Source organism: Oncorhynchus clarkii, chromosome 7 (assembly GCF_045791955.1).
Source record: "Oncorhynchus clarkii lewisi isolate Uvic-CL-2024 chromosome 7, UVic_Ocla_1.0, whole genome shotgun sequence".
Taxonomy (NCBI): Eukaryota; Metazoa; Chordata; class Actinopteri; order Salmoniformes; family Salmonidae; genus Oncorhynchus; species Oncorhynchus clarkii.
Genome location: NC_092153.1, coordinates 52762207 through 52789226, shown reverse-complemented (window position 1 = coordinate 52789226; position 27020 = coordinate 52762207). Strand labels below are relative to the sequence as shown.

The 27020-nt window shown below is 42.8% G+C and overlaps 1 protein-coding gene across 3 annotated transcripts; it reads left to right on the top strand.

Moving 5' to 3' along the window:
* The first annotated feature begins 1029 nt into the window (after positions 1-1029).
* On the top strand, positions 1030-26901 carry LOC139413454 (4'-phosphopantetheine phosphatase-like). Of its 3 annotated transcripts, XM_071160873.1 has the most exons (19): positions 1030-1258; positions 1649-1731; positions 10263-10471; positions 10551-10734; positions 10820-10912; positions 13136-13289; positions 13741-13922; positions 15107-15188; positions 15341-15441; positions 19632-19787; positions 19913-20025; positions 20248-20335; positions 20615-20766; positions 23646-23701; positions 23808-23857; positions 24061-24165; positions 24312-24412; positions 24531-24599; positions 24824-26901. In XM_071160873.1, the coding sequence occupies exons 1-19, from the start codon at positions 1126-1128 to the stop codon at positions 25077-25079; spliced, it is 2367 nt and encodes a 788-aa protein (XP_071016974.1). In that variant the 5' UTR covers positions 1030-1125; the 3' UTR covers positions 25080-26901. The 3 variants fall into 3 exon arrangements, with proteins under 3 accessions (XP_071016974.1, XP_071016976.1, XP_071016975.1); XM_071160875.1 differs by lacking the exons at positions 1030-1258; positions 1649-1731 and adding an exon at positions 2028-2046; XM_071160874.1 differs by lacking the exons at positions 1030-1258; positions 1649-1731 and adding an exon at positions 2371-2505.
* The last annotated feature ends 119 nt before the right edge of the window (positions 26902-27020 follow it).

The following is a 27020-nucleotide window of genomic DNA, read 5'->3' as shown; positions in this document are numbered from 1 at the left end:
GAGTGAGCCAGGTGTCCTAGTGGAGTAATCAAATCAATTTTATTTATATAGCCCTTCGTACATCAGCTGATATCTCAAAGTATTGTACAGAAACCCAGCCTAAAACCCCAAACAGCAAGCAATGCAGGTGTAGAAGCACGGTGGCTAGGAAAAACTCCCTAGAAAGGCCAAAACCTAGGAAGAAACCTAGAGAGGAACCAGGCTATGTGGGGTGGCCAGTCCTCTTCTGACTGGGCCGGGTGGAGATTATAACAGAACATGGCCAAGATGTTCAAATGTTCATAAATGACCAGCATGGTCAAATAATAATAAGGCAGAACAGTTGAAACTGGAGCAGCAGCACGGCCAGGTGGGCTGGGGACAGCAAGGAATCATCATGTCAGGTAGTCCTGAGGCATGGTCCTAGGGCTCAGGTCCTCCGAGAGAGAGAAAGAAAGAGAGAATTAGAGAGAGCACACTTAAATTCACACAGGACACCGAATAGGACAGGAGAAGTACTCCAGATATAACAAACTGACCCTAGCCCCCAACACATAAACTACTGCAGCATAAATACTGGAGGCTGAGACAGGAGGGGCCAGGAGACACTGTGGCCCCATCTGAGGACACCCCCGGACAGGGCCAAACAGGAGTAATGAGTAATGAGTGGGATTCTAATTTTTAACATGCAAACGTGATTTTTTTGTCTCTATATATAAATGCTTTATATACCTTCACAATGAAAACTAGTTTGAAAAATCAAACATGTTTTATGGGAAAGAGATGTACGTTTCTGGACGGAGCACTATTTATTGTCCTGGCGCATCACAGCGGATATTCGGATTATGCGTCACCCTGTCACTCAACCATTTTAACTTTTTTGCTATTTTCATATAGGGACATAAAACTAAAACTTTTCTATTGAGGGGTCTAAGAACCATTTTGCCGCCTGGTGGAGCCGGGCCATGGACGATTCACCATGCTGCCTTGTTGACAACATGACCGAGCTGTGGTCAAGTGGGTCATGTCAGCCAGGCTACGAGCGGCGCAGAACAGCATTCGATTGAGACAGGCGCTCATCCTGCCCGTTCATGTCACGGGCTATAGTCAGTGTGCCCCGCGGCTCAGCGTAATCGAATCCGCACAATGCCTACTTCCAAGATGGCGGCGGGATGTGAACGAGTGGACAGTAGTCACAGCATGGATAAAAGCATAACTCTTCCACCCGACGAGATCTTCAGGAATTTGGAAAATGCAAAGAGGTTCGCAATAGACATAGGTAACGTTATACACTAAGTTGCATTTTTCTATCACTACTTGAATATATTCAGTTGGCTTCTTACTTTGACAACACACACAGCCAGGCATTCACGAGAGGTTAGCAAGCAGCGACGTGTTGTCGTTCTGTCTGGCTAACTAACGCTGCAGTGTTTAAATGAACTAAATGAAGTACCTGTTCCTGCGAAGTTACTTTAGCGCCACAAGCCTGCTACAGACATACATGTTATCTAGTGGCAATTACACATTTTATGTGGATATGTCTAGCTAGTTAAGTTAGCAAATGTTTACCACTGAGCCAAAGTGGCTGAGCTGTCAACAGTGTCTGACATGTTATTCCATGCCAACTAGGTAGCTACTACGATCAATTATCAACGTTTTTTCCTCACAGGTGGATCTCTGACGAAACTCGCCTATTACTCCACTGTTCAACACAAAGTAGCGAAAGTACGGTCTTTCGACCATACTGCAAAGGTAGGTGGTATACATAAACGTTGGAACACTGTCAGTACACTCAGCCTGGTGTCAGACTAGACGCAACACAGTAAATGTACAACTGGGACACCCAGAATTTGGTTACATAAGACAGATGGTTACTCAAGCGAAAGTAGGGTGGTTCGTTGGGGGTGGATGGGTGGCCATATAACAGGAACGTTTAGCAACCAATGTTCCCTCTAAGCTGCGCACGTGCAAGCAGCTCCCCAGGGACTACCACGCAGAAAAGACTTCAGCCATGCAGAGAAGCACTAGATTGAACTTCACTCAACTTTCTAGAGTTTAGTTTGTCCTGTTAGTTTACACTATTGTCATTCCTTTACTGTGGGAATTGTGATCGAATCAACACAATATTAGCTACTTTAAATGCAACATAACATAACACACTATGCAAGAGATGTTGTTGTATGCAGAAGGCATTGGCGTAGGATTCTATTGCATTGACAGGCAAGACTCAGGTCCGCACTCTATGCAGACCGGTGCGCCATAAACAATCAGTGCTGCAGTAGGATCTGTGCCATTTATTTTGAACGGGACTGTTTTTACACCATGAGCGGTCATGAGGTGATGCACTTGTTTTGTGATCAAAGCGAGAGCTACTAATGCGACGTGTGCACATTTGTTCATATCCTTTGCTAGTTAGTGAAATTTTTAACAGTTATGGATCATTTGTAGTCAGCAATGGGGAAGTGGTTGCTTCCTACAAGAGCACAATACATGTGCAATTCTAGACGTCTTTGAAAAGCGAGTCAGGTAACGAGCTTTTCTTTGTCTTAAAGGGCCAGTGTTGTATTTTGAGACGGGTTTGAATAAGCTAAGTAGTAGTATGGGAGTAATGGTGCATTTTATTTTGTTAAGTGGTTTCTTGCATCAAATAACACATTTTCAGTCACCTCCTTGTCTGAAGGAAAAGTGGATTAACAGGTTAATGTCAAGCCCTGCATGTTGTTTTTTTTCCAGAAGTCTCATGGAATGTAGACCTACATTGAACACCACACATTGGCTGCTACTGTAGGCTGAATGATAGAACAGCTATTTCCATGTTAAAATGTTATGGGATGCATTTCCTTCATTGTTTTTTGATGGTAGGTCTACATTATGATCAAATAGCCACAGTATAACTGTTATAACTTTAACTTAAAGCTCAGTACAGTCTAAGGTGTTCACAGCAATCGCGCGCCAGAAGTTGCACAGAATTTTCACAATGTTCAATTTGGTGCTCAGCAGACCTGACATTTACTCCTTGACAAAACAAATTAGAGGGAACATTGCGAGTTCGAATCTCATCATGGTTAACTTTAGCATTTTAGCTAATTAGAAACATTTCAACTACTTACTACTTTTTTGCTACTTTGTATCTACTTGGTATGTTAACTAACCATTCCCCTAACTCTAACCTTAACCCTTTTAGTTAACCCTAACCCCTAAAAGCCGCTGCATGGTCAAGCATAAATTTGCTTCAACCCTAACCCCTAGCCTAGCTAACGTTAGACAGAAAATCGTAACATATCATACGACGTGTGATGATCATCCACAAATTAATACATACCATACAAAACATAACAAATCATACTAAATGTATTGTCTTGGATTTACGTACAGAATAATACGAAACGCTCTAAAACCAGGTTGTAGCGCTGCGGTACAATGGAGCAGAGGACTTAAGAGCTTGGCCATTTCCCTGTTAGATTTGCTCAACTCCTGTGTCCTCTTTCAAAGATCAGGTCAAAGATAATTGAGGAGAGGGACTGTTGATAAAAATGCGCATGTTTGAAATTAAGCAGTGGGAACTGGGACATCTCAGACTTCCGACTGGGAACAAATCTTTAGAATTTTTCTAGAGCTTTGACGTCAAGATCACTGATGTCATGATTAGGGTTGCACATTTTGGGGGATATTCAGAGGTGGAAACTTTCCGTGGGAATATATGGGAATTAACAGAAATGTATGCAAATTAATATTAATACCATTTTAAATGTAGAGATTTTTTGCATTGGCTATATTTACCATATCATATGGAGACATAATTGCAAATGACTAAATCCTTCCAATGGAAAAAATATATCAAATGTAGTTACGAATTGAACTTTAATTGAGTTGACTCTTTACATGGGATGATTTCACTGAACAACAAAAGGGAATATTGAATGATCCCCAATGATCCATCGCGTCTCCCAAAAACAGTTTCAACATACATCTGTAAAATGATAGTCTTGACACTAAAGCTTTGGTTGTCTTTCTCTCAGGCTTCCATGTCTTCTCTCTGGACCTTCTCAATGTCCACCTCTTGAACATCAGACTGAGGCCTCATCTTCACTGTCACTTTCCAACCTTGTTGAGGATGGATTGTTGTCAGGCTCAAAAAGCCTCAAATTTGCTGGAAGGAGGCAACGGGGGAAAGAGCCTCAGATCCACAAAATCCCTTCCACCAGGTGGCTGATGAGATATGTTGGCACGACTGCCATATTGCATCTCCATCCCAGAGTCCTTGCTTGGAAGTGTGATTCGCCAGACTGCCAAGAACCTTGCTCTCATCTAGGCCAATGTGGTGAGACATGGTAGTGATGACACCATAGGCCTTGTTGATCTCTACACCAGACAGGATGCTCTTGCCAGCATACTTGGGGCCCAACATGTACACTGCGGCATGTATGGGCTTCAGGCAGAAGTCTTCACGCTTTTTGATGTATTTTAGAACTGCAGTTTCCTCTACTTGGAGCAGCATTGAAGTGGGCAGGAAAGTACAGATGTCTTCTCTTACATCTGAAAGCAGAGTCTGAACATTAGACCGGATGGTATTGTCTCCCTCAATCCGTGCAATGGCTACTGCTATAGGTTTCAGGCTGCTTACCACTCTCTCCCAAAATAGATCATCCAGGAGGATCCTCTTGATGGGGCTGTCCATATCGGCAAACTGTGATATGGACATTTCTTGGAGAGACTCCTTCCCCTCCAGGAGACTGTCAAACATGATGACAACACTACCCAGACAGGTGTTGCTGGGCAGCTTCAATGTTGTGCTCTTATTCTTCTCACTTTGCTTGGTGAGGTAGATTGCTGCTATAACTTGATGACCCTTCATATACCTAACCATTTCTTTGGGTCTCTTTTAGAGTGTATCCATTGTTTTCAGTGCCATGATGTCCTTGAGGAGCGTATTCAATGCATGATCAGCACAGTCAATGGTTGGGATGTGAGGGTAGGACTCCTCCACCTTAGACCAAGCAGCCTTCATGTTTGCTGCATTGTCTGTCACCAGTGCAAATGTCTTCTGTGGTCCGTCATTGACGACTGCCTTGAGCTCATCTACAATGTAGAGACCAGTGTGTCTGTTGTCCCTTGTGTCTGTGCTCTTGTTGAATACTGATTGAGGGGTGGAGATGATGTAGTTAACTATTCCTTGATCATTCAACCACCCATCAAAGATGATTGCAAGTCTGCTTTGTCTATGATTTTCTTGACCTTCACTTGAACTCTACATCCAGCAATTGAGTAGATAAATCATGTCTGGTTGGAGGGGTGTATGCTGGGCGAAGAACATTCAGAAATCTCTTCCAATGCACATTGCCTGTGAGCATCAGAGGTTAACCAGTTGCATACACAGCTCGAGCAAGACATCCATCAGCATTTCTCTACGTTCCTCCATTGAGTGAAAAAACAAATGATTCCAGGATAACCATGAGCTGAACCCCTTTCATGAAGCTCCAGATGAACAGTTTGTGTTGACGTTGCTTCCAGAGGCACTTTGGAACTTGGTAATGAGTGTTGCAATCGAGGACAGATGATTTTTACGTGCTACACACTTCAGCACTCCGTGGTCTCATTCTGTGATCTTGTGTGGCCTACTAATTCGCGGCTTAGCCATAGTTGCTCCTAGACATTTCTATTTCACAATAACAACACTTATAGTTGATCGGGGCAGCTCTAGCAGGGCTTTCCTTTGTTGGAAAGGTGGCATCATATGACGATGCCAGATTGAAAGTTACTGAGCTTTTCAGTAAGGCCTTAATACTGCCAATGTCTGTCTATGGGAGATTGCATGGCTATGTTCTCAGTTTTATACGCCTGTCAGCAACGGGTTTGGCTGAAATAGTCGAAGCCACAAATTTGAAGGGGTGTCCACTTGTGTATATAGTGTATCTTTCATATCAGCGAGAAATTGTTTTCTAAAAAGAAAATGTTAAATTACCCTGACAGAGTTCCTCTCTGGAGCTGGGAGAAACTTCCAGAAGGACAACCATCTATGCAGCACTCCGCCAATCAGGCCTTAATGGTTGAGTGGCCAGACTGAAGCCACTCCTCAGTAAAAGGCACATGATAGCCCACTTGGAGTTTGCAAAAAGACACCTAAATACTCTGACCATGAGAAACAAGATTATATGGTCTGATGGAACCAAGATTGGTCTCTTTGGTCTGAATGCCAAGCATTATGTATGGAGGAAACCTGGCACCATCCCTACGGTGAAGCATGGTGGTGGCAGCATCAGGCTGTGGGGATGTTTTTCAGTGGCAGGGACTGGTAGACTAGTCAGGATCGAGGGAAAGTTAACTGAGCAAAGTACCGAGATCCTTGATTTATAACATGTTTTAGAACACTCAGGACCTCAGACTGGGGTAAAGGTTCACCTTCCAACAGGACAACAACCCTAAGCACACAGCCAAGACAATGCAGGAGTGGCTTCGGGACAAGTCACTGAATATCCTTGAGTGGCCCAGCCAGAGACCGGACTTGAACCTAATCGAACATCTCTGGAGAGACCTGAAAATCGCTATACAGCGACGCTCCCCATCTAACCTGACAGAGCTTGAGAGGATCATCGGCGAAGAATCGAAGAAACTCCCCAAATACAGTTGTGTCAAGCTTGTAACGTCATACCCAAGAAGACTCGGGGCTGTAATCGCTGCCAAAGGTGCTTCTACAAAGTACTGAGTAAAGGTTCTGAGTACTTATGTAAATGTGAAATTTCAGTTTTTGTAATAAATTTCAAAATATTCTGAACCTCTTTTTGTTTTGTCATTATGGGATATTGTGTGTAGATTGACACAGGAAAAAAAACTATTGAATCCATGTTAGAATAAGGCTGTAGTGTAACAAAGTGGAAAAAGTCAAAGGGTCTGAATACTTTCCATATGCAGTGTAGAGTGTAAATTTATTTTGCAATACGCACGCACGCGGGTGGTCACGTGGGTGGTGTGGTCAGTATCTTTTTTTTTTTTATCTGAAAGATTTTTTAACGGCCATATGTTTCAAAAGCCATATTGCAAGGGAGGATTATTGAGGTTTCTAAACGTTAAAACACAGCATCGGGATTGTAGATGACATGAGCCAGTCGTTGGCGACTCTAATCGCTGAAAACTTTAGGGCGAAGGCAGAATTCCTCGAGTTTGGGAGCTAGATACACTTGTGCTTCCTCGCCGAAATGAGGCTATCGAGGAGTGGAGTATCATCTTCCGTGTGCTATTAACGAATTGACACCACTCGACCACTTATCGGTTTCCGGGTCACTAAGGGTGGAGGAGAGAGGACGGAGGACAGACTTGCCAAAATGAGACCCCCCCCCCCCCCTTATGTCCAACTATTTAAGCCATTTACGCAGCAACAATAACATCAAATGTCTGTCAGTGCTCAATGAGGGGATAAAGGGATTTGCTGCCAAAGTGCTCAGCTATGAAGTCTTATTACAGTGTTTAGGCCTAGTTGACTAAGCAGACTGAACTGTGTTTCTTGTCTGAGGTCTCTGATGGGTCTACCTGATAAAACATGTGTGTGTAGCTACAGAAACATAATCTAATCAAGCTTGTTTTAGTTGGAGAGAAGCCAATAGAGGATTGCTTCAGTGTGTGTTTTGTGGTAGACTCATAGGCTACCGATTTCATGATCTAGGGCATCAAGAAGTAGGGATGCACGATATTATGTTTTTGGCCGATTTCGATATTTTCCTTGCCAAAAAAAATGATACTGATATTAAAAATGTTTGCGTCCTTTTTAAGCATTCTAGTACAGTTAGTTGAAACACACACACTGACCAAAAAGTTATTTTGTTGGCATTTACGCATGTCCCAATTACCAGTAAAACATAATCAAAACCTATTTCTTTCACTTGTGCTGTTTTTTTAGTTCTCAACCAGGATTTCATCATGCATATCAAGCAGTGACGTTTTCACGTAAACTCTGTTTCTTGTCTGCATTGAAGTAGCGGTCCTTGTACCTAGCATTGAGCATGGTGTGACACAGTAGAGGTTCAGAGAATTCCACCGAATCGCTTGTTCACAGCCTCTAGTAGAGTACTTTTCCAAGTTAACCCGATGGTCTGTTAACATTTTTGTTGAGCAGGCGTTTCAATGCCATGACAGGGTATCACGTCTGCTGCAGACACAGTTGAGCTTATTTCTCGAGTCAGTTGTTCGAATGGAGCTAGGCAAGTTTTTCAAACACGTTCTCAAATGCCATTGAAATGGCAGCAGCGGTATGAGAACGAGCATATTCTTGAGCATGCAATACAGCTTTAGTCAGTAGGAAATCCTTGTAGAACAAATGTGCTGTTAGACTCATAATGCTCATGGCGCTGACATCACTGGTCCAAGTGTCAGTCGTGAAGCTAATAGCAGTGATGCCCATTAGAGGTCGACCGATTATGATTTTTCAACACCGATACCGATTTATTGGAGGACCAAAAAAGCCCATACCGTCTAATCAGCCGATTTAAAAAAAATAAATAATAATAATAATAAAAAAAAAATATATATATATATCTATGATTAAAAATAAATAAATACTTTTTTTTTTTTCATTAATTTATTTGTAATAATGACAATTACAACAATACTGAATGAACATTTATTTTAACTTAATATAATACATCAATAAAATCAATTTAGCCTCAAGTAAATAATGAAACATGTTCAATTTGGTTTAAATAATGCAAAAACAAAGTGTTGGAGAAGAAAGTAAAAGTGCAATATGTGCTATGTAAGAAAGCTAACGTTTCAGTTCCTTGCTCAGAACATGAGTCTTCAATATTCCCAGGTAAGTAGTGATTATGACTTGTTTTTTATAAGATAAGTTTAATGCTAGCTAGCAACTTACCTTGGCTTACTGCAGTCGCGTAACAGGCAGTCTCCTTGTGGAGTGCAACGAGAGAGAGGCAGGTCGTTATTGCGTTGGACTAGTTAACTGTAAGGTTGCAAGATTGGATCCCCCGAGCTGACAAGGTGAAAATCTGTCGCTTTGCCCCTGAACAAGGTACTTAACCCACCGTTCCTAGGCCATCATTGAAAATAAGAATGTGTTCTTAACTGACTTGCCTAGTTAAATAAAGGTATAAAAATAATAATATATTTTTATTTTAATCTGCAAATCGACGCACAAAAATACAGATTTCTGATTGTTATGAAAACTTTCAATCGGCCCTAATTAATCAAGTAGCTCATGGATGCTGTGTAACTCCAGTATGGCAGCATCTGAAAAATGGCGCCTACTTGGTAGTGTGTGCCAGTGCTCGATCCAGTCGGGGAAAGCCAACATCATACACAACAGAGAACGGTTGATTGTCAAGGGCAATGAATTCCATTATCTTGGCTTTCATGGACTTCCCCTTTGAGTTGCCTCGCTGAAATATTCTTACTTTTTCAAATGACTGCTTGACTTGTTGACTGTTCGATCCACACAGCAGACATTGTGGGCTACGTTAGGAATGCTGTGTTGCACATGTAGCGCTATATTTTTCATGGCGTCATTACGTCATCTACCTACGTTATATAGGTATGTACGTCAGCTTTTTTGTTTTTTATTTATTTTTATTTTTTTGTATTTTACCCCTTTTTCTCCCCAATTTCGTAGTATCCAATTGTTGTAGTAGCTACTATCTTGTCTCATCGCTACAACTCCCGTACGGGCTCGGGAGAGACGAAGGTTGAAAGTCATGCGTCCTCCGATACACAACCAACCAAGCCGCTGCTTCTTTAACACAGCACACATCCAACCCGGAAGCCAGCCGCACCAATGCGCCGGAGGAAACACCGTGCACCTGGCCACCTTGGCTAGCGTACACTGCGCCCAGCCCGCCACAGGAGTCGCTGGTGCGCGATGAGACAAGGACACCCCTACCGACCAAGCCCTCCCTAACCCGGGCGACGCTAGGCCAATTGTGCGTCGCCCCACGGACCTCCCGGTCGCGGCCGGTTACGACAGAGCCTGGGCGCGAACCCAGGACTCTGATGGCACAGCTGGCGCTGCAGTACAGCGCCCTTAACCACTGCGCCACCCGGGAGGCCTATGTACGTCAGCTTTGACATCGGTTTTCACATTGGTGTAAAACTAGACATCGGGCTGATGTTGCCATTTTTAGCTAATATTGGCCGACTCCGATATCGTGCATCCCTATCAAAAAGGTTTGTACATTGGGACAGTGAAGGTGTAGACTTAAAATGTCTTACTGAGACCACTCAGGTTGCCCTGGTGATCTGCAGTGCTGGTCTGGTCTCTTAACTGTGTCTCTCCTCTTTACTAGGAGACTGAGGGTGACCCCCTCTATGAGATCTCTATGCAGGAGGAGGTGTCGGCTCGCCTTCACTTCATCAAATTTGAAAATGCCTATATCGAAACCTGCCTGGACTTTATCAAAGACCACCTGGTCAACACTGACACCAAAGTCATCAAAGCCACCGGTGGAGGGGCTCACAAGTTTAAAGATCTCATAGAGAAGAAACTGAAACTCAGGTGAGTTTTATTTTTAAAGACCCTATGACCAGTAGAAGGTTTTGCTTATTATAATGTAGCTATTCTTTGTTTTGATTAGGGTGGACAAGGAGGATGAAATGACATGCCTGATCAAGGGCTGCAACTTTGTGCTGAGGAATATCACCCATGAGGCCTTCGTCTATGTCAAGCATGCAGACTCTGAGTTCCGCTTCCAGAACACTCACCCTGACATTTTCCCTTACCTGCTCATCAACATCGGCTCAGGGGTGTCCATTTTCAAGGTACCAATGCCTGACACTCCAGATCTGGTGTGACGTGGCCTATGTAGACTTACCCATTAATTCAACAATCTTTCTCTCCAAACAGGTTGAATCAGAGGATACATTTGAGCGTGTTGGAGGAAGCTCCATAGGTGGGGGGACATTCTGGGGCCTTGGAGCACTGCTCACAAAAACAAAGGTAAAACCCCTCCTCACCCCCTTGCTGAGACTTTTTATTTTTTACATTTTTATTTCACCTTTATTTAACCAGGTAGGCTAGTTGAGAACAAGTTGGGGAGGCTTGGGCGAGTAGCTGCGGGGGGGGGGGGAGCTGTTGGCTGGGGTTGAAGTAGCCAGGAGGGAAGGCATGGCCAGCCGTTGAGAAATGCTTATTGAAAATGTTGATTATCATAGATTTTTCAGTGGTGATCGTGTTATCTAGCCTCAGTGCAGTGGGCAGCTGGGAGGAGGTGCTCTTGTTCTCCATGGACTTTACAGTGTCCCAAAACTTTTTGGAGTTAGAGCTACAGGAGACAAATTTCTGCTTGAAAAAGCAAACCTTCGCTTTCCTGACTGACTGCGTGTATTGGTTCCTGAACTTCCCTGAACATTTGCATATCTCGGGGACTATCCGATGTTATTGCAGTCTGCCACAGGATGATTTTGTGCTGGACAAGGGCAGTCAGGTCTGGAGTGAACCAAGGGCTGTATCTGTTCTTAGTTCTGCATTTTTTGAACGGGGCATACTTGTCTAAGATGGTGAGGAAATTACTTTTAAAGAATGACCAGGCATCCTCTACTGACGGGATGAGGTCAATATCCTTCCAGGATACCAGGTCGATTAGAAAGGCCTGCTCGCAGAAGTGTTTTAGGGAGCGTTTGACAGTGATGAGGGGTGGTCGTTTGACTGCAGATGCAGACAATGAGGCAGTGATCGCTGAGAACCTGATTGAAAACAGCGGAGGTGTATTTGGAGGGCAAGTTGGTCAGGATAAGGTGCCCATGTTAACGGATTTAGGGTTGTACCTGGTGGGTTCCTTGATGATTTGTCTGAGATTGAGGGAATCTAGCTTAGATTGTAGGACTACCGGGGTGTTAAGCATATCCCAGTTTAGGTCAACTAACAGAACAATCTCTGAAGCTAGATGGGGGGACGATCAATTCACAAATGGTGTCCAGGGCACAGCTGGGAGCGGAGGGGGGTCGATAGCAGGCGGCAACAGTGAGAGACTTATTTCTGGAGTGGTTCATTATTAAAATTAGAAGTTCAAACTGTTTGGGTATAGACCTGGAAAGTATGACAGAACTTTGCAGGCTATCTCTGCAGTAGATTGCAACTCCTCCCCCTTTGGCAGTTTTATCTTGACGGAAAATAATGTAGCTGGGTATGGAAATCTCAAAATTGTTGGTGGCCTCCCTAAGCCAGGATTCAGATTCGGCAAGGACATCAGGGTTGGCGGAGTGTGCTAAAGCAGTGAGTAAAACAAACTTAGGGAGGAGGCTTCTGATGTTGACATGCATGAAACCAAGGCTTTTTCGATCACAGAAGTCAACAAATGAGGGTGCCTGGGGACACGCAGGGCCTGGGTTTACCTCCACATCACCCGAGGAACAGAGGAGGAGTAGGATGAGGGTACGGCTAAAGGCTATCAAAACTGGTCGCCTAGAGCGTTGTTGACAAAGAATAAAAGGAGCAGATTTCTGGGCGTGGTAGAATAGATTCAGGGCATAATGTGCAGACTGGTGGGGTGCGGGTACAGCGGAGGTAAGCCCAGGCACTGAGTGATGATAAGAGAGGTTGTATCTCTGGATAAGCTGGTTATAATGGGTGAGGTCACCGCATGTGTGGGAGGTGTGACAAAGGAGGTATCAGAGGTATAATGAGTGGAACTAGGGGCTCCGCAGTAAACTAAAACAATGATCACTAACCTAAACAACAGTATACAAGGCATATTGACATATGAGAGAGACATACAGCCAGGCATAAAGTAATCACAGGTGTTGATTTGGAGAGCTAACTAAGACAACAACGGGTGAGACAACAACCGCTAATCAGCTAAAACAACACCAGGTAAAATGGTGATGACTGGGCAGAGAGGGTCGGTTAACTACACACAGAGACTGAGTTTGCGGCTGGGGCCCGACAGATTTAAAAAATAGTAATAATAATAAAGAACTTCAAGCCCAATAACCTTTTTTAATTGATCAAGCTATTCAAATTAACTTAAATTTACAGTTTTATTTTGTTTGTTCTTGCCTATTATTTTGCCAATTGACCTTACTGCTACTTTATATTATCTGGAAGACTGCCCTGTGTAGTTAAACCCTTGTTCTGAATAGGGTGGTTACAAAATAGCTATCTTGGTGAAAAGTCTATTTTTAAAACTACTCTACTCCCATGACCTGCTCTCCCCTCCTACAGAGGTTTGATGAACTCCTTCAGTTGGCCTCGAAGGGGCAGCACACAAATGTTGACATGTTGGTCAAAGACATCTACGGGGGATCTTATGGGTCCTTGGGCTTGACTGGGGACCTTATTGCAAGCAGCTTTGGAAAATCTGCTACTCCTGACAAAGGTAAAGAGAATAGAGCATTTGCAGTACTTTTACTCTTTACCCCATGACATGTTTTTCATGGTACTGTCTTCAGGAGCAGACTCCCTGGCATGCTATCTACTGTAATGTAGGCTACATTCCTGTTGAGCACTAACTGATTGATGACCTCTTACCCAGTTACTGTGACCTTGTCCCCTGTAGGCTGGTTGGTTACTGTTACTGTTGAGAAATGTAGACGAGGCAGCCAGCCATGGCAAAGAAAGCAACTAATTCACTCTTAGGTCATTCATATGTATCATGTGACATTCATGTGTATCATGTAGTGCCAATAATACTGGTCACAAACTACCTATACATACAACACTGTACGTACGTACTTCAATGGGACCTGGGCTTGTTGACGAGTTATGTTTCTGGTGCTTCACTTGGCTGTATGTTGACATACCTTTACTTTTGTCTCCTCCTGAATTAGAGTTCTCTAAAGAAGACATGGCTAAGAGCCTGCTCCATATGATCAGCAATGACATTGGGCAGCTGGCCTGCCTCTATGCCCGGCTCCACAACTTGACCAGGGTCTACTTTGGGGGTTTCTTCATCCGAGGACACCCTGTCACTATGCACACCATCACTTACAGCATCAACTTCTTCACCAAGGCAAGCCCCACCCACACTGTACCTCATTAACAAGCATGTCTTTCTCAATCCAGTTACATTTGATTGAGGTCTAGATTTAGCACTGACAGAACTGGATCTGATGGCAGCTGACTATAATCAGGTATGGGCCTAGTTCAGAGCTTGAAAAGCAGCAATCAAATCTGAACTGCACTATTCACACAGTAGTATGCAAATATACCCTTTATCCTGAGATACAAATTGCTTTACTCTCTTGACCAATCAGAATGACGCAAAGTGCTACAACAGCAGACAGTGCACATTTGTTTTCAGGGTGCTATTCGTTTTTGGCTAACAGTAGGCTAGGCTAACGGCAACAGTGAAAGAGAAGTCTGATGTTAGCCATCATAGAAAAAGTTTTCTGGTGCGTGTTTTGCATTGATCTGTGTCAGGTCTAGTGGACCCTCTTTTGGTGTGCACCTGTAGGCTAGTCGCTATTTGAAGTGGGTAAAATGGCATACGCTTGTCAGGGCTGACTGGATGGCAATGATGGTAAAATGCCTTTGTGTAAAATGCAACATATAGCCCATGGATGAGAAAATTAGCTTGAAAACGACAACTTTGGCTGTGTTTATACAGGCAGCCCAATTCTGATATATATTATTTTCCAGTGACCTCAGATCTTTTCACATCAGCTCTTTTTCCGAGCTGATCTGATTGTTCAAAATACCAATTAGTGAGGGGGAAAAAAGCTCACTTGGGCTGCCTGTGTAATCTGTGTAGTCTGCGTAGTCAATGTGTCCTCAACTGTAGGCTCCATTTACAGTGCGCAACTGTAAGCAATGTTCTGTCAAAGCCACGTGACATCTGAAGCAGCAGTAGCTAACAGCGCCGTACATAAACACTACATTTTTAAGGTTTGTTTTATTAAATTAAGCATGTCATGTCCTTGTGTGTAACAATGTAACATGGACAATTTTAATTTAGAGCTTTTTCATTGTTAAAATGCCCCCCCTCAACAACAAAAAGATTACTCACAAGTTTTCGAATAGTAATGTCCGTTCGGATATCCGGATATTCGATTAACCGTGCCCCTCCCTAGTGGAGATGATACATAAACATTGATATGACATGTTTGAAAGGCTACTTTTAAATGATGCAATCTATGAGCATAATTAGTTGGAAATGCTTCCATCTGAGTGGAGTTTTATATTGTGTTTTTGCAGGGTGAAGTCCAGGCACTCTTCCTGAGGCATGAAGGCTATCTGGGGACTATTGGAGCCTTCCTTAAGGGAGCAGAGGAAGACAGTAGGTCAAGATGCTTTCATCTATGGAGTTTCTTCTTGACAGAAAGTGGCACAGGAATCCATAGTTTATCACACTCTAGGTTTTGTAAGGAGTGTCTTCTTGATGGGAAGTTATTTTGTCTAATTCACTGTTATTTGTTGCACTTTATCTAGATCCTAACCAATACAGTTGGGGGGAGAACTATGCTGGGAGCTCTGGCCTTATGAGTACTTCTCCTGACCTGAACCCCATGCAACGTGCACGTAGTGGAACAGTAAGTCCATTGGAAAAGAAAAAGTTAAAATACTGAAAGGTCAGCATAAGACCACCAGGGTGCGCTCATAACCCACTTATTTAATTTTGGTGTCATTTCATTGACCATTATAGCAATTCCCCCCACTCTCAGTCTGAGATTGTGGATTTGATCTTTTCTATGGAAATGTCACCAACGCTGTCCTTTTAAAATCCACAGGCCTGGTATGAGGCATTCATTGATCTTTTCAGTCTGACATTTTGTTTTAATTTCTTCTCTTCATATCCACAATCTCTTACCTCTGTTTACCTACTGTAACCCTTCAGTTTTCCGTAAGTACTTCTCCATGCTTTGTGTGTAGTGGTTTGATTAGGGCTAAATGTTTCCTCATGATTCTGGCTTTGTAGCTACCAGCTTGCCAAGCATTCACATTCACAATGGGTTAAATAAGGTTTCAGAGAGACAGCTGTGGCATTGTAACTGCTATATGCCAGCCTTTTCTTTTATTGCATAACAGCCTTTGAAGTGTTGCTCTATGTAGTCATGGTTTAAATTGAGCTGTAACATGTTATAACCAACCTTATAGTCAACCAACCTGTGTGACACTGTGGAGAATAGTAGGCAGGTCTGTTCACCTTATAAATTGTGCATGAAATCCTACTCACTGCACGGATGTGACTGGTGTGAGGTGGTGTACTATATTTTTTAAATGTTGATACTATAATGTTGATGCGTGTGTCCACTGCCCACTAACAGTGTGGAGTTTGACACATAATGCTATTCTCAGCTCACTGACCACTAGGGGGCATAGTGAAAACATATTGGAGTTTAGCTATGTTTGAAGGACTCGTTTCACTTTTATTGGGTTGTTTAGCAACAAAATGCGTGCGCAACTTTGGGGCAAAACAGACTGGGTTGGCTTATGTTCAAAGAATTATTGACAACATGTAAACTCCCTCTTCAAATTAGGGCTAATTTGAAAAGCTGTTACAAAGAGGACATTTTATTATTTCTTTGTACTCCCTGGCGAAGGCCATGCAGCCGTAACGCGTCTGATTTTTGAATATTTTTTTTCCATTGAACATGCCATACAAATAAAGGCATTTTAATTAATTATATGGAGTGCCTTGGTCCTCCTTTCTTTTTGATAATATGTAAACTATATTTGGCCTCCAAATATTTATTGAAAACATAAATGTGCACAATAAGGACTTGTTTTCTCTCAAATACATCGTTACAGTTGTTGGTTAGCTTACTAATGAATTTTAGCCATATTAGCATGGATATGTCATTACTCAAAACACCTCAAAACAAGACCTGGTATCAAGAACAAGATGCAACTGGCTGAAACGAGTCGCCTATGAATCCCCACATCAAATTGTATTGGTCACATACACATGGTTAGCAGATTTTATTGTGAGTTTTGCAAAATGCTTGTGCTTCTAGTTCCGACAGTGCAGTATTATCTAACAATTCCCCAACAACTACCTAATACACACACGTCTAAAGGGATGGAATAAGAATATGTACATGGATGAGCGATGGCCAAGCGGCATAGGCAAGATGCAGTATATACATATGAGATGAATAATGAAAGATATGTAAACATTATTAAAGTGACTAGTGAGTCTCTATGTAGGCAGCAGCTTCTGAGTTAGTGATTGCTTTTTAGCAGTCTGATGGCCTTGAGATGGAAGCTGTTTTTCAGTCTCTCGGTTTCAGCTTTGATGCACCTGTACTGACCTCGCCTTCTGGGTGGTAGCGAGGTGAACAGGCAGTGGCTCGGATGGTTGTTGTCCTTGATCTTTTTGGCCTTCCTGTGACATCGGGTGCTGTAGGTGTCCTGGAGGGCAGGTAGTTTGCCCCTAGTAATGCATTGTGCAGACCGCACCTACCTCTGGAGAGCCTTGCGGTTGAGGGTGGTGCAGTTGCTGTACCAAGCGGTGATATAGCCTGACAGGATGCTCCCAATTGTGCATCTGTAAAAGTTTGTCAGGGTTTTAGGTGACAAGACTCATTTCTTCAGCCTCCTGAGGTTGAGAGGTGCTGTTGAGCCTTCACCACACTGTCTGTGTGGGTGGAACTTTTCAGTTTGTCTGTGTACGCCGAGGAACTTGAAGCTTTCCACCTTCTCCACTACTGTCCCTTCGATGTGGATATGGGGGTGCTCCCTTGGCTGTTTCCTGAAGTCCACAATCATCTCCTTTTTGTTGACGTTGAGTGAGAAGTTATTTTCCTCACACCACACTCAGATTGCCTTCACCTCCCTGTAGGCTGTCTCGTCATTGTTGGTAATCAAGCCCACTACTGTTGTCGTCTGCAACCTTGATGATTGAGTTGGAAGTGTGCATGGCCACGCAGTCATGGGTGAACAGGGAGTACAGGAGTGGGCTGAGCACGCACCCTTGTGGGGCCCCAGTTTTGAGGGTCAGTGAAGTGGCGATGTTTCTTACCTTCACCACCTGGGGGCGGCCTGTCAAAGTCCAGGACCCAATTGCACAGGGCAGGGTTGTGACCCAGGGCCTCCAGCTTAATGATGAGCTTGGAGGGTACCATGGTGTTGAATGCTGAGCTGTAGTCAATGAACAGCATTTTTACATAGGTATTCCTCTTGTCCAGATGGTATAGGACAGTGTGCATGCGATTGCATCGTCTGGACCTGTTGGGGCGGTATGCAAACTGAAGTGGGTCTAGGGTGGCAGGTAAGGTAGAGGTGATATGATCATTGACTAGTCTCTCTCGGCATTTCATGATGCCAGAGGTGAGTGCTACGGGGCTATAGTAATTTAGTTCTGTTATCTTTGCCTTGGTTACAGAAACAATGTTGTCCATCTGTCTCCTGGAGATGAACGTACTTTGGTGCGAAAAGTGAAAATCAATCCCAGAACAACAGCAAAGGACCTTGTGAAGATGCTAGAGGAAACGGGTACAAAAGTATCTATATCCACAGTAAAATTAATCCTATATCGACATAACCTGAAAGGCCGCTCAGCAAGGAAGAAGCCACTGCTCCAAAACCGCCGTAAAAAAGCCAGACTACGGTTTGCAACTGCACATGGGGACAAAGATCGTACTTTTTTGATAGAGCTGTCTGGCTATAATGACCATCGTTATGTTTGGAGGACAGGGGGGGGGGGGGTTGCAAGCCGAAAAACACCATCCCAACCGTGAAGCACGGGGGTGGCAGCATCGTGTTGTGGGGGTGCTTTGCTGCAGGACGGACTGGTGCGCTTCAGAAAATAGATGGCATCATGAGGAAAGGAAAATTATGTGGATATATTGAAGCAACATCTCAAGACTTGAGTCAGGAAGATAAAGCTTCGCAAATGGGTCTTCCAAATGGACAATGACACCAAGCATACTTCCAAAGTTATGGCAAAATGGCTTAAGGACAACAAAGTCCAGGTATTGGGATGGCCATCACAATGCCCTGACCTCAATCCTGTAGAAAATTGGTGGGCAGAACTGAAGAAGCGTGTGTGAGCAATGAGGCCTACAAACCGGACTCAGTTACACCATCTCTGTCAGGAGGAATGGGCCAAAATTAAATTTATTGTGGAAGGCTACCCGAAACGTTTGACCCAAGTTAAACATTTTAAAAGGCAACGCTACCAAATACTAATTGAGTGTATGTAAACTTCTGACCCACTGGGAATGTGATGAAAGAAATAAAACCTGAAATTAATAATTCTCTCTACTATTATTCTGACATTTCACATTCTTAAAATAAAGTGGTGATCCTAACTGACCTAAGTCAGGGAATTTTTACTAGGATTAAATGTCAGGAGTTGTGAAAAACTGAGTTTAAATGTATTTGGCTACGGTGTGTGTAAACTTCCGACTTCAACTGTAGATCGATGTTATTCTCTGAGGCTGCCCGGAACATTTCCCAGTCCTCGTGATCAAAACAATCGGGAAGCATGGATTCCGATTGGTCAGAACAGCGTTGAACGTTCTAGTCATGGGTACATCTTGTTTGAGTTTCTGCCTATAGGACTGTAGGAGCAAGGTGGAGTCGTGGTCGGATATGCCGACAAGGCAGCTTCTTGTCATTGTTGCTGGCTATCTAACCATTCAGAATCTTACCACACAGCCTTTTACCCCTGCGATGTGCATTTATCTGGCGTTGCCAGGAAACCCGTCTAAGTGTGCATGAATGCATTAGCCTTGCATTATGTACAGTGCTCAGTTTGTCTCCTCTTCGGCTTCAGTTTGACATGTTGGAGATGGACCGTCTGGAGAGGCAGCTGGTGAATCTGCCCCTGCTGCAGGACCCGTCCTCCTACATCCCAGACACAGTGGACCTCTCAGAGGACGCCCTTGCACGGGAGTACTGGCTCTACTGCTTCGAGGAGGCCCTGGATGGGGTAAGAGGCAGAGAACCTGCCACTGGTCTATTAATCAATATACACACATTGCATTATGCATTGACAGGGAGTCCTTATCCTGGTCACTTTTGAAACAGTTGATCTGGGCAATGTGCTTTGGATAGGTGGTGAAGAGAGCTGTTGCCAGCCAGCCTGATCTTCCAGAGGCCGCTGAACGAGCAGAGAAGTTCCGTCACAAGTACCAGCACAAGCTTCAGACCCTCCGCCACCAGCCTTTGTAAGGGGAGCCACAGGATCTGAATGCCACAGCTGCAGATAGATTTCAAAGGCTGTTAAACCAACTAGAGCATAACACGGTTTCTTGATAATTTATAGATGCTTGTCTCCAAAGGCCTCTTATTAGTGGATGAGTGACTCTTGTAGATGAAGTCTCATTGTTCCCTCACCAATCTGTATGTGTTTATCTGCTAATGTAGAGTACTTCTCTTCTCACCTCTAGTGCTTATGGATCCCTCACTGTAAGAAGTCTGTTAGACACAAGAGAACACTGTTTAAACGAGTTCAACTTCCCTGACCCATACTCAAAGGTTTGAGTGGATTCTATAGCTCTTTCCTATAAAACTATTTTTCTCTATTGTTGTTCACTGTTCCAATAAATGTTCTAATGCTACTCTTTTTCTGGAATTGATTTACCTTGAATGTTGAGTAGTTCATCTGATGAAGCTTTCAAGTGTCGTCTTGTGTGCCATTTAATGTAATTTCATGTCCACTTGCCTTGATTAGCATGAATTGCTAATGTTGTAGATCATCAGTGAGAAGTGGGAGGAAGCTGTTGTCTCAGTGCTGTGTCTCCACCCCTCCCACAGATCAAGCAGGGGGAGAACGACATGGCCCTCAAGTACTTCCAGAAGGCAGTCAAGTCCCTGGGGAAGCTGAGCTGGGAGCAGAGGCAGTTTGCCCTGGTCAGGGGCCTCCTGGCTGGGAACGTCTTCGATTGGGGAGCCAAGGCTGTATCGGAGTGAGTCTTAATGAGGCTGCACTCTCTGCACTCCTAAACTTGGGACTTTTGAAGGATATTATTAGGACTAAAATTCTGGTCGTATACAGTGCATTAGGAAGGTTTTCTGACCCCTTGACGTTTTCCACTTTGTTACGTTACAGCCTTATTCTAAAACAGATTATATTTTTTCCCTCATATCTACACACAATATCCCATAATGACAAAGCAAAAACAGGTTTAGAAATGTTTGCAAATGTATTAAAAATAAAAACTGAAATCACATTCACAATAGAATTCAGACCCTTTACTCAGTACTTTGTTGAAGCACCTTTGGCCATGATTACAACACCAAGTCTTCTTTGGTGTGACGCTTCAAGCTTAGCACTACTGTATTTGGGGAGTTTCTCCCATTCTTCTCTGCAGATCCTCTCAAGCACTGTCAGGTAGGCTGGGGAGCGTCGCTGCACAGCTTTCTTCAGGAGAGATGTTCGATCGGGTTGAAGTCCGGGCTCTAGCTGGGCCCCTCAAGGACATTGAGACTTTTCCCGAAGCACAATTTATTGGATTCCACCTGTGGAAAATTTTATTGATTGGACATGATTTGGAAAGGTACACCTGGTTATATAAGCTCCCACAGGTGACGGTGCATGTCAGAGCAAAAACCAAACCATGAGTTTGAAGGAATTGTCCGTAGAGCTCCGAGACAGGATTATGTCGAGGCACAGATCTGGGGAAGGGTACCAAAACATTTCTGCAGCATTGAAAGGCCCCAAGAACACAGTGGCCTCCATCATTCTTAAATCGAAGAAGTTTGGAACCACCAAGACTCTTTGTAGAGCTGACCGCCCGGCCAAACTGAGCAATCGAGGGAGAAGGGCCTTGATAAGGGAGGTAACCGAGAACCCGATGGTCACTCTGACAAAGCTCCATAGTTCCTCTGTGGAAATGGGAGAACCTTCCAGAAGGACAAGCATCTCTGCAGAACTCCACCAATCAGGCCTTTATGGTAGAGTGGCCAGATAGAAGCCACTCTTCAATGAAACGCACATGACAGCCCACTTGGAATTTGCCAAAAGGCACCTAAAGACTCTCAGACCATGAGAAACAAGATTCTCTGGTCTGATGAAACTAAGTTTGAATTCTTTGGTCTGTATGCCAAGTGTCACATCTGGAGGAAATCTGGCACCATCTCTACGATGAAGCATGGTGGTGGCAGCATCATGCTGTGGGGATGTTTTTCAGTGGCATGGACTGGAAGACTAGTCAGGATGGACTGGGAGACTAGTCAGGATTGAGGGAAAGATGAATGTACAAAGTATGGAGATCCTAAATGAAAACCTGCTCCAGAGCACTCAGGATCTTAGACTGGGGCGAAGGTACACATTTTAATCAGGATAATGACCCTAAGCCCACAGCCAAGACAACACAGGAGTGGTTTCGGGACAAGTCTCTGAATGTCCTTGAGTGGCCCAGCCAGAGCCCAGACTTTTACCCGATCGAACATCTCTGGAGAGACTTGAAAATAGCTGTGAAGTGACGCTCCTCATCCAACTTGACAGGGCTTGAGAGGATCTGCATAGAAGAATGGGAGAAACTCTCCAAATACAGGTGTGCCAAACTTGTAACATCATACTCAAAGCTGTAATCACTGCCAAAGGTTATTCAACAAAGCACTGAGTAAAGAGTGAACACTTATTTTAATTTGATATTTCAGGGTTTTATTTTTACTACATTTCTAAAAACCTGTTTTTGCTTTTTCATTATGGGGTATTGTGTGTAGATTGATGAGGAAAAAACAATTGAATCAACTTTAGAATAGAACTATAATGTCAGTACTTTCCTACTGCTCTGTGTATGTATGTATGTATGTATGTATGTATGTATGTATGTATGTATGTATGTGTGTACATACAGTAGCAGTCAAACGTTTGGACACACCTACTCATTCCAGGGTTTCTTTATTTTTACTCTTTTCTACATTGTAGAATAATAGTAAAGACATCAACACTATGAAATAACTCGTATGGAATCATGTAGTAACCACAAGTGTTAAAACAAATCAAAATAATATTTTATATTTGAGATTCTTCAAAGTAGCCACCTTTTGCCTTGATGACAGCTTTGCACACTCTTGGCATTCTATCAAGCAGGAATTAACAGGTTAAGTTAATTTGAGGAATTTCTTTCCTTAATGCATTTGAGACAATCAGTTATGACAAGGTAGGGGTGGTATACAGAAGATAGCCCTATTTGGTAGAAAACCAAGTCCATATTATGGCAAGAACAGCTCAAATAAGCAAAAGAAATGACAGTCCATTGTTCAATCCGGAAAATTTCAAGAACTTTTAAACTTTCTACAAGTGCAATCGCAAAAACCATCAAGCGCTATGACGAAACTGGCTCTCATGAGGACCGCCACAGGAAAACAAGACCCAGAGTTACCTCTGCCGCAGAGGATAAATTAATTAGTCAGCTGCATCTCAGATTGCAGTCCAAATAAATGCTTCAGAGTTCCAGTAACGGACACATCTCAACATCAACTGTTCAGAGGAGACTACGTGAATCAGGCCTTCATCGTCGAGACTTGGAAAAACATTCCTCATGAAGCTGGTTGAATGGCAAGAGTGTGCAAAGCTGTCAAGGCAAAGGGTGCCTACTTTGAAGAATCTAAAATATATTTTGAATAAACTTTTTTGGTTACTACGTGATTCTATATGTGTTATTTCATAGTTTTGATGTCTTCACTGTTATTCTACAATGTAGAAATAAAGAACAGCCCTGGAAGGAGTAGGTGTGTCAACTTTCATCTGCTACTGTATATTTCAATTTTCTTGAGAAAATGTTGTTTTTAGATGAGCAAAGAATGTCGCTCATGCTCACATTTTCACTTGTAATAGTGTTCTGGAGTCTGATCCGGAGTTTGGCTTTGAACATGCAAAACTGCAGTTGGAAGGTATGAAAGCCCCTATTGGGTAAACATGTGTTTTATGTGTCCTGCATTTTATACTGCTGCTGCAACCTACACAGGCTACTTAATTATAGTCCCTTTTTCTCCATAGAGCGGCCGTGGCTTGTGGATGCCTATGACCAATGGCTCGAGAGACTGAAGGTAAGAATTTAAACTGTTTCCTGATGATAGTGTTTCAAAGTTGTTATTATATTAGCTGCATTTGGTTTATGGGCCACATCCTAACTTAAGATCCACAGAAGTTGTGTGCCTGGATCTCAAGTTAGGATTTGGCACAAAGATGTATATGACTTGATGCTGTGGAACAGTAATTGAATACCATGCCTGCTGGCTTTCTTTTCCAGGGCCCACCTCATAAGTGTGCATTGTTTTTCGTAGATAATAGTGGAATAGACATCATACTTGGAGTGTTCCCATTTGTCAGAGAGCTTCTCAGCAGGGGAACAGAGGTAAGAAGCTACACAGTCCTTCCCATCATCTGAAAAGCTGTCACTTGTACCACCCCTTCAAATATACACAGGATTTAATAAAACACTATGAACACAGCAAGATTTCCCATTTTCTTCATTTGACCCCCTGCTATGTTGTTTTCCAGGTTGTCCTTGCCAGCAACTCTAGTCCAGCTCTGAATGATGTAACAAACAGTGAGCTGCAGATCTTGACTGAAAGAATAGCTGCAATGGATTTAGTCATACAGTGAGTATTTAAGTCTTTTGGCACTGCATTTATGGATGTAAAAGATAGGATAGTAATGATGTGTTTTTTTTTGTTTTCCTATACCAGCATGTCAATGTCCATTTAATTTGTTTTGCAGGTCTGCTGTGAAGGAGGACAGGCTGATGCTAGTCCAGAGTGGCTCCAGCTCTCCTTGCTTAGACTTGAGGTCTGTTTTATTTCTTAAGCGTTCATTATATTTCAATGTAACATACCCTTGTTAACTATGTTTAAAAACATAACCTGAAGAAACATTTTTACGTTTCTTTAGTAATTTCTGTTACATTTTTAAAACATAACCTGAAGCAACATTTTTAAGTTTCTTTAGTAATTTCTGTTACATTTTTAAGGTAAATCCTCCCAAATGTGTGTTAATTTCTCTCCCCACCACAGCCGTCTTGACAAGGTGTTGGCTGGGGTTGTGCGAGAGCGCCATGTAGACCTGGTGATCATCGAGGGCATGGGCCGGGCCATCCACACCAACTACTACGCCATATTGAGCTGCGAGAGCCTCAAGATGGCTGTCATCAAGAACTCCTGGCTGGCTGACCGGCTGGGGGGCAAGCTCTTCAGCGTGGTCTTCAAGTATGAGGTGCCACCAGGCCACAAAACCACCACCCTGGATCATGTTCCAGTGACACCTTCATAATCTCTCTCTTTTTAAAGTCTGATCATGGGACAGGTTGAGGTACTAGTTGGAGAGATCCAGTTGGCTGTAATGGGGTTGATTTGACCACCTCGTGATGACTGTACAGGGAGGTGTTAAGATAATCAGTGGACTTGGGTTGATTTGAAAGCTTAGTAGGTTAAAGCAGAGTATAACATTGCTTTGTAACACCAGAATGTTTAAATGTCTTTATTTTTTGAATATACAGCCATACTTTGCACCATGTTGTGTGTCCTTGTAGATCACATCTTAAATTATGGTTAAGGTATCAGAACAGACAACGGTTGTCAGTGGTAGAGGTGTGCACTCTTTGTAGATTGACTGTCAATGCTGGTGAGATACTCTACTGAGTGCATTTATAGACAGGTTATCATCAGTACCCTGCTGTTTACACACAGCATCCCAATGGTTACCATGACAACGTGTCCCTTTCAGTGGTGGAGATGCTTTGTGTGTGGCTTGCTACCAGGGTAATTACAGCAATCTGTGGTGAAGCAACACAAAAATATGGTAACTGTGCCTTAAGGTTGGAGTGATAAAAAGCATAGCTTGTTCAAAATGCAACCAACCTGGTTTAATTTCTTGTGTAGGGAAAGCATGGACGTTTGTTACCTTGGGCTACATGAGTGTATTTTCTTTGATTCCAGGAGTTGCCTCCATCACTGCCACTAGGTGAATTGAGATTATTTACTTAATTGTGTGATGATCATTGTCTGAGAAGCTAAAAATGTTGCTACTGGGAATTTTGTTTGAAAAGAGTGGATAATAGCACTTTATTGATGGGGTTAAAATTATTCTTAAAATTCCAGAAGGTGGCAGTATTTTACTGTGAAATATGTTCCTAACAACCCAAATTAAATGTGAAGTATATTTTGTTCAATGGACGTTTTGAAAGTGTTGTGTCAAACTCAAAATGTGTATTTCAGGTAATTTTATTGCAAATGTTGAAGCCATCTTTGTGTCATTATCATTTTGTTGGTAGCCTTAGTAAATTGTCTGCTTCCAAACAACTAAAACATCGAAGTTGTCAAACAGTAGGCTAACCACTGTCATTAACAAAATGTTGTGTAAAAGGGATTTACTTTCAATTCTTAAAATAGTTTAAACAAAGGCAATAACAGATCTGCTCTTTATTAAGGTATTTGATGGTTCATTTACTTACTGATGATACTCAGTCATACTATCTTTATCAAACCAGGTGTCTGAAATGTAGGTTGAGGTCTTGCTGTCCAAATGTTTCCATGGCTTTTTGCTTAACCTGTGAACTCACTTTGCGAAATTGTATTATCATTTGTGTATATACATGATAAATAAGTGTCAATATAATTAATTTGCGTTAAGAGTTCATGGTGCTCCTAAATTATGGAAAGTATTTTGTTCTATTGACAATCACTTTGATTTAAATCTGAATATATTTTAGTGCCGTTTGTCTTGTTTTTGGTGGGGGGTACTTATGACATTTTAGGGAGTTCATGGGAGGGGAGTTTATACCAGCTAGTATACCACGCTCTGCTCTTGCCGGGGACACGGAGTAATATGCTAATAATGCACTGTGCCAAGCAGGAAGTCCTACTCCACAACATGCTGTACCTCTGCTTCTTCATTACCATCTACTGCCACATGCACGGATGCCAGTTTTTGAGTTCTACAATATTTTCATTCTGTATTCTGTACATGCTTCTTGTTTAGTTTTTCTTGCAAAATAATTTCTTTAAGCACACTTAATTGCTTCTCTAACACTGAGTTTCAATATTCAGTTCCCAATGCATGTAGTGAAACGTTCAGAAAAAAATCACGAATTTAATTATTTGCAACAAATTTGACGTAACCCATCCCACACCCAAGTAGCCTATTCTCTTGCGCCTCAACTAATGGGACAAACACTGACATCAGTCCCCGCACGTTCGCGCATACGGTTACGCG